Raw genomic sequence first — 8,399 nt, forward strand, 5'->3', positions numbered from 1 at the left:
GGGGCGGGGGGCGCAGACAGACTACACACCCGGGTGGGTGGGGTCTGGTTACCTGAGCTGAGGTCCCCGAGGGGCGGTGGCCCCGGCAGCCCCGGGCGCCGTCCGGAGCCGGGAAGCGGTCGAGAACCGGGAAGCCGGGCCTCTGGCCACTGATTCCCTCGCTCCCCACCCCAGCGCGCCCCTCGCAGCGGGAGACGGGGGGCGAGGGGTCCTGGGCGCTGGGGCAGTGGGGGTGAGCAGCCAGACTGTGAGGGTCCCTCCCTGCCCTCCCCTCCCTCCAGGGTGTCCCCACAGCCCGCCTCCGCGGTGCGCGCCTCCGGGAAGCAGAGGACTCGTGTGCGGGGGGCCGGGGCGGGGGGGGGGGGGGTGCGCCTGGGGCCCGCCCGCCCACAGCGTGGGATGCAGGGCGCGTGGGTCCGGGCAGCGCCGCGCACAGGCTGGGAGAGGCCAGGGACCCGCAGGAGCCTGGAAGTCAAGCCCGAAGGCGTCCTCTTCCCGCCCCGAATCCGCAATGTCGCTCGGGGCACCCGGGCCGCAGTGCCCCTCCCTCCACCCACACACTCCGCGCCACCAGCCAGGCCCACCGCCGCGTCGCCTGGGAAGGTCCCTCACCCGGGGCTCCCTCCCCACCCCGGCCCTAGAGAAGCCCGGGATCTGGGTCTGTTCTCGGAGCCAGGGAGGGAGCAGCCGCCCACGTTCCGTTTCTACGCTCCCCAGCCAGGCCATCTCATGGATGGATGGACGGACGGATGGATGGACGGATGGATGGACGGCGACACCCACCCCAAAACGCTTAGGTGCTGCCACTGATCCCGGCCCAAAGCAGCACGTTTGACCCTGTTTTGGTGAGGAACCGGTTAGGTGTTTGGTAAATTGCATGCCTCCCACACGCACAGGCGCACGGAGCCGCGCCCGCCACGGGAGAACCCCGATGCGGGTGGACAGAGGAGGTCGTCGGGATGCTCCCGACCCCCCAGAGCCAGGTTCCGGGTTCGCACGCATTGACACCCAGAGTCTCCGGAAGGGTGCTCCCCGAATCTGGCGGTTTAGGGGTCCCCAGCCCAACGTGAAGCCCTGCGTGGGGATGAGGGTGTAGGTGGCGCGGGCGGGGCGCTCCTGCAAAGACAGGGCACCCAGAGGGCACCCCGAGTCCACCCGACCCCTCACTAAACGAGCTGCGGGCTTTTTTTTCTTTTTAAAAAATATATTTTTTATTGATTTCAGAGAGGAAGGGAGAGAGAGAGAGAGAAACATCAGTGATGAGAGAGAATCATGGATGGGCTGCCTCCTGCACGCCCCCCACTGGGGACCCAGCCCCCCCATGTGCCCTGATCAGAATGAACCCTGACCTCCTGGTTCATAGGTCGACACTCAACCACTGAGCCATGCCAACTGGCGGGGAGGGGGGATTTTTAAAAAGCCCTCCCCTTCCTGGCTCCCAAAATAGAGGGGCCCAGTGTGGCTTCTGGGGGGAGGGGGTGCATGCCATCTCCCTGCTGGGGGGCCTGTAGGGGTGAGAATGTCCCCACAGCAAGACCCCCCCCCCCCCCAGTTCCCATAGGGGTTTCTATGCTGGGAACAGCCTGTGGCCAGGCACCGGCAGCCCGCCCCCCTGATGGATGGCGCTCGGCGGCAGGGGTCTCTGCAACCCTGAAAGCTGTCCCTCCAGCGTCCACGTGCGGTGGGCACACGCCCCGCGAGAAAGCTGAACGTGTGCTTTACAGCGTGTGAACGCGGTGTAGCCACCCTCTGGCAGGAGGCCCAGTCATGTGGCCACATTGTTTACTGTGGGAGCCCCCCGCCCCCAGACGTATGGTTTGCAAGCATCTCCCCAGAACCACAGAGGACCGCAGACCCTGAATGTAACCCGGTGAGATGGCCCCACCGCCACCCACCCCACCATCCCCAGCAAGTGGGGGGGGGGGGGGAGTCCTGCTGTGGGGCTGGGAAGGCCTGACATTTTCCCAAGGAAGGTCACACCAGTCTTGGCTTCCTGGGCGGCCACCCCCACCCCCCACCCCCGCCGCCCCTGCCAGGCAGTGACCTGGGAAAGAGCCCCCCCTGGAGGGGGTCCCCCTAAGTCATGTCCATCTGCCAAGGGGCTTTCTCAGAACACTGTGGCCGGGCTCCTTGTCAGAATGAATGTCCTTCCCTCCTCCTGTCCCCGGAAGAAGGCCTTTTCAGCCATTTCTCTCTCTTCTCCCTCCTGGGACCGAGGACAGAAGCCCCGTCCACCCTCACTCCACAATGGCTGCTCCTTGACCCAGGAACGGGAAGGAGATGGGCCCACAGACCTTTCTGGAAAGACGCCCGCCTCCCCCAGCGATCACGCTGCTGGCCCCCTCCTCCTGTTGTCCTGGATGTAATTTCCAGAGGGGGAGCCTGGCCGGGGCACCAGCAGACACTGGGCACCCGGAATGCCAGGCGTGGGAAACATTTCTTATTTGACATGGAGTGAGTCACAGGTCACCGTCGGGGGGGGGGGGGGGGGGGGGGGGGCCGTAAGAACCTCCCGGGGCTTCTTTGCGCTCGTCGTACAGCGTAGAAGGCCTTTCTTCTGGAGCTGACCCGAGAAGAGGCGCAGAGCCCTTAGTGGGGCCGCAGGCAGAGACCAAGGCGGACCCGAGGGTGTCCCAGAACCTTCAGATCCTGCTGGGAGACCTGGCTGAGGGTCCGCTCTGGGTAGAGCCAGCCCTCCAGGGGCGAGAGCTGCTTCCGGGGGGCAGGTGCTCAGAGGGGATGGTGCCCAGGGGCTGCCCAGCAGCGGGGGGGACCGGGTGGACGTGTGTAGAGAGACGCACCTGGGAAATGCGGACCCTTGGGGCGGAGAAGGAAGGCGCTTTAATCAGGGCATCCTCGTAAGCGGCCTGACCCCAGGCAGGGTGATTGAGCATTTCCACCGAGAGAACAGATGGAGGATGAGAGCCTTCCTGTCGCGGGAGGCCCTCCTTGGCCACTCAGATGCTGCGGGCACAGCTTTGCAGCCACCTCCCCGGAGGGAGCTGGAGATAGGAATACGGTGACGAATGTCTCCGCTGGGCTGCTGGCCCCGAGCAGAAAAGAAGCCCAGAAGCCCCTGGGGAGCACGGAGGCCCCGGGAAAATCCGGGAGGTTCTGAGGCCACCCGATCGCGCCTCTGCATTTAAGGGAACAGTCGCTAGTTTCTTCTTCAGCACATGTGTCCGATGAGGAGGGAGGCCAGCAGAAATCCACGGCCACTTTGGAAACACACCAACATTCCCTCGCTTTTTTTTCATTTTATTGATGTTCTTTTAATATATATATATATACACACACACACACACACACACACTTATGATTAAATCAGTGCTCAAGCACTCAGAGAGAGAGAGAGAGCAATTCTGAATTGAGATGTGTGTGTTTTTTAAATAAGGTTGAACGAAATGGCAACCAGAGATGAAGTTGTTGTCAAACATAGAAACAGGAATTGAATTTCTTCTTTTTAGCTGGATCTTGAACGTTGACTTGACCATATGGGCACTGCGGGAGGAAGAAGACAAATTGTTAATGACTTCCTTAGCGACTGTCTTGACAGAGTAAGCGCTGCCCACGGTGAACAAAGGGGACCGCGGACGGCGTGATAAAGGTCATTTGATCTTGCGGGTCCTGCAGAGCGAGAGGAGAATCCTGAGGAACCCTCCTAATGAGGGTCCCAGAGCCCCTTCCTCCGAGCATCCTTCCGACTTGAAGGTTTTACAGTCAAAAGCTCACCCGGAGAACAACCCCAAGTCCCCAGTTTACGCAGAGCTCGTGCGCACGTCATTCGAAACTGACAATGGCGCAGGTGGGAACGCACACGAAAGCGAAGGCCTAACTTGTCAACGTTGGCCACGGCTGGCACGTGGACTCGGCGTCTCCTCCTTAATTAGAAAGTGGGTCAGCGAGAGGAAATAGTGCTCTACCTCACACAGTCGGAGCGTCTGCAGACGCAGGCTCACAATCTGATCTCCGTAGCCATGCACCCGGCAAGTGTGCTTTTGCAAAGCTACAGTGCAGAATCCATCCCCATGGTTTGGGGTAGTTTCATGGTTAAAGACAGAGCAGAAAAGCGACAGAGAAAGAATGAGAAAGAGACAGAAGAGAAAGAGGAGGAAGGGTAAAAGGAGGAGGAAGAAGAAGGAAGAGCAGGAGGAGGATAAGGAGGAGGAGGAGGAGGAAAAAGGAAGGAAGGAAGGAAAGAAGGAACAAAGAGAGAAAATCATTATCATTGAAGGGATTCCCACGTCTCAGTGCTGGCTGGGCAAGTCTCTATGTAGTCAGCTAACAGCTAATAATGAAAGAAAACGCTTTCTGGGCTCCGGCGTGCAATATCCCAGCTCCCCTTCCTGCCCTTTGTACTTACCCAGTGAGCGCGGCTCAGTTAAAGCCTCGTGAAAGGTTTCCTGAGCATAAAGAGCTCCCACGGACCGCCGCCCGGCCGTGCAAGCGCCCGCTGGCCACGGCGCAATGTTACCCAACGCCATTAAGTTTAAAGGCCCTGAGTTGGTCCTCAGGCCTCATTGTCCTGGGCCGAGGGAGCTTGTGAAAAGCCCGCGGCAGGTCTATTTCCCGTTTTTATTTGACTTGTTGTTCAAATAACAGGCATTTATGAAGTTACAGAAGCACCGCCAGGGGCTGCCGGAACGCGAGGATCTGCCACTCACGTGTCTGCAGGCGGATCCGCAGCACCGGCCCCTCTGCAAGTGGGCGAGTTGCGTGAGCACCATGTAGCCGGTGGCCGGGTCCACGTAGGTCAGCTGCTTGGCCTGCAGAGTCGAGAAATAAAACCATCCATTAGTCTCAATATTCGCCGTATCTCCTCATCTACCCTAAATCCTACTAACAAAATAACTGCCCAGTTCCCTTAAAACAAGATTGCCCGGCCGGGGTGGCTCAGTGGTTGAGCATCGACCTAGGAACCAGGAGGTCACGTTCGATTCCCGATCAGGGCACAGGCCCGGGTTGCGGGCTCCATGCCCAGTGTGGGGCGTGCAGGAGGCAGCTGATCCATGATTCTCTCTCATCATGGATGCTTCTCTCTCTCCCTCTCCCTTCCTCTCTAAAATCAAAAACAAATAGATTAAGCCCGAATTGGTTTGGCTCAGTGGATAGAGCGTCAGCCTGCGGACTGAAAGGTCCCAGGTTCGATTCTGGTCAAGGGCATGTACCTGGGTTGTGGGCACATCCCTAGGAAGAGGTATGCAGGAGGCAGCTGATCAATGTTTCTAACTCTCTATCCCTCTCCCTTCCTCTCTGTAAAAAGTCAATAAAATATATTTTAAAAAAACAAACAAAAACCCCAATATGAACCTCTTCAAGCAATTTCAGGGCCCCTCGCAATCAAAGCGCAAACACATTCCAATGTGATGCAGGAGCCGACTTTGTGCAGCAGCAGGAGGAGGAAATACACAGCCGGGGAGAAGGAGACGTTGATGGGGAAACAAGCAGGCCTCTATGCCCAGGGCCCCTGCAGCCACCGCTCAGGTATTTTTCTCTCGGCTCCTCGGGAACAGGTTTAATAACAGGTGATTTCGGAGACTTGAAGAGCTTAAGAGGCTGCGAATGAACTTGCACTCAGAAGTCGCACCGGCGAGTTCAGGGCTGAAAATATGTAGACGGTGATTTAAAGGTACAGGAAAGGCGCTAATCGAAACCAACAGCGCCCAGAAAAGTACGGCCTGCGCCGTTATTGAACACTCTTCGTTACCCCGTGATGTGGGGCCGCACTGAATACTTCACGCTGTTTTCTTTTCAGGGTGTGATTAGTTCTGTTTTTACACCACCCCCCCTCCTTCCACACACACACAAAAACCTGGTATTGTTTGACCATATTAACGCTCACTGCTTCCATGAGTTTGATCGAAAGCAACTTTGATTTCTATTTTCTTTTTTTGTTACTCCTCATCTGAGGATATTTTTTCCATGGATTTTTAGAGAGAGTAGAAGGGAGGGGAGGAGACAGAGAGAGAGACACATCAATTGGTTGCCTCCCACATGTACCTCTGACTAGGGCCAGGGATCCAGCCTGCAGCCAAAGTACATGCCCTTGACCAGAATGGAACCCGGGACCCTTCAGTCCACAGACTGTCGTGCTACCCACTGAGCCGAACCGGCCAGGGGCAAAAAGCAAGGTTTACGACGGCCCTTCAGATACCCAGGAAGTTCGCTCTACCTACACTCAAACCCGTTTTCCAAACTGCCCCGAGTGTGTGGTGTGAAGGCCAAGTCACCAATTCGGCCTCTTCCTTGGGTCTTGGCCACACGGATGACGTTCTTTAGCCTGAGACCTTGTAGAGCGACTTTCTCCTGCTCTTTCTACAGGACGCTGTCACCACCCCTAACTCTGCGGCACTGTCGTAGCCTGAGGTGTCAGAAAGCGAGAGGGAGAGGTGAGGGAGAGAGAGGCTGAGTTTTGACACTGGTGCTGACAAGCAATTGTCAAATCCCCCAAACAGAAGAACCAAGCTCCAGATTGCCTAGCGAGAACCTAGGTGCCCACTGATGGCCTTGACGTTGTGCTCTGTGAAGAGTGGAGGGAAGGGGAGAAGGGATGGCAGCGGAACGTAGAATAAAGGTAAGTTCATGCTTTATTATTCATCATTAAAAGCATCGCTTGGTAGGGTGTTTAACTGATCGTGCAGATCAACGCACGACATTGCTCCTGTGCCTTCCCGGCTCCTCTACCCCCTCCATCAACTCCTTCACACCCATCCCCCAACACACATACACACACAGACACACACATATACACATACTCACACATATACACATACTCACATACACACACACACACACACACATACTCAGACACACACATACTTATATACACAGACACATACACACTCACAGACACATACTCAGACACACTCACATACACAAACACACACACACACAGACACTCAGACACACATACACACACTCATACAGACACACACAGAAAGACACATAATACACAGACACAGAAAAACACACACAGACACACATACTCAGACACACATACTCACACACACATACCCAGAAAGACAGACACAAAAAGGCACACTCATAATACACACACACACACACACACACACACACACGCACACAGGAGTGATGATGTTCAGCTCATGCACTGATCAGAAAGAGTAGCACTCAGGACAGACGGACAGACGCTAACTCTCACCCCGACTGGCGGGGGCGGGAAGCCTGGGAGCTGTCAGAGGCTGAGTCTGCACGGGCCCAGGTCCCCCGACCTCCCCCTCCGCCTGGGACGCGCAGGCGCACGGGCGCCAAGGTCCCCAGGACCAGGCAGGAGGAGCCTCACCGCGCAGGCTCAGCCTCGGGGCAGCACAGGGGGCGGGGCCTCACCGAGCAGGCGGCTGTGTGCAGGTCGGGGGGGGGGGGGCGGGAGAAGGGGCCTCACCGCGCAGGCGCACGGGCCGCGGGGCGGCAGAGGGGGCGGGGCCTCACCGCGCAGGCGGCGGCGTGCAGGTCCGCGATCCGTCGCTCCGCCGCCGTTAACGCTCCGGTCTCCGGGCACCTCTCCGCCGCCGCCGGGCTGTCTGGCGAGGGGGGCCCGACATCGCCGCGCTCTCCCTCCGAAGCGGAGCAGAGGGGGACCCCGAGGGGCTGACGGAGCCCTGCTGAGACCCAGAGGGGCCGCGCCGGCCGGGCGGCGGGAGGTCGTGCCCCGAAGGCTGCGGTCACCAGCGCTGGCACCCGCCTGGCCGCCATGGCCGCCGCGGGCCGTGCCGCCCCGCCCTGCAGGGCTCGCCCCGCCCCGCCCCCTCCCAAGTGCCTACCACGCCCCCGCCATCTAGCCACGCCCATCAACGAGCTCGCCACGCCCACCATCGAGCTCGCCACGCCCCTGCCAGCTCGCTACGCTCCCTCCTGAGCGCCTGTCACGCCCCCGCCATCTAGCCACGCCCACCACCGAGCTCGCCACGCCCACCACCGAGCTCGCCACGCCCACCACCGAGCCCGCGGCCGTAGGGAGACCGACCAACCCCGTAGGGTGAGCGCCTCAGCCTTTCTCATTCGCGTCCAGCCCAGACCACAGCCTGGTCACGAGGCTCCTGGACATGCAGAAGCCTGTGTTTGGCCCCCAGAAGCCCTAACAGCTCCCTCTCCACCCTGTCCGCTCCTGAGCCAATCGCTGTGAGCGCAGGTGGCTCGTCAGCCAATCAGGGCCCGGCCCCGGTCCGCCCACAAAGCCCTGGCCGAGAAGGGCCTGGACTGATGGACGGGCGCTGGGGGCAAAGGGCGACCACAGAGGCAGCAGCCTTCCTCGGGCCCGCCCAGTCCTTCGGGGTTTCATTCATTTCAGGCATTCTCACTGAGGTCCCGCCTGTAGGAGTATTTTCGCCGCTTTAGCTTTTTCTAGGTAATGATTTTTTTTTTTTTGCAATGTTTTCCCA

The 8,399-nt window shown here is 59.0% G+C and overlaps 1 protein-coding gene across 1 annotated transcript; it reads right to left on the bottom strand.

Annotated features, from left to right (window-relative positions):
- Nucleotides 1-3,243: 3,243 nt before the first annotated feature.
- On the bottom strand, nt 3,244-7,724 carry CUNH1orf53 (chromosome unknown C1orf53 homolog). Its single transcript, XM_070401252.1, has 3 exons — nt 7,450-7,724; nt 4,665-4,766; nt 3,244-3,501 (listed from the first exon to the last, which is right to left on the bottom strand). The coding sequence occupies exons 1-3, from the start codon at nt 7,711-7,713 to the stop codon at nt 3,430-3,432; spliced, it is 438 nt and encodes a 145-aa protein (XP_070257353.1). The 5' UTR covers nt 7,714-7,724; the 3' UTR covers nt 3,244-3,429.
- Between the last annotated feature and the right edge of the window lie 675 nt (nt 7,725-8,399).

This window comes from Myotis yumanensis, unplaced genomic scaffold, assembly GCF_028538775.1.
Source record: "Myotis yumanensis isolate MYYU_CA2020_CCGP unplaced genomic scaffold, mMyoYum1.0.hap1 SCAF_22, whole genome shotgun sequence".
NCBI classification, from domain to species: domain Eukaryota; kingdom Metazoa; phylum Chordata; class Mammalia; order Chiroptera; family Vespertilionidae; genus Myotis; species Myotis yumanensis.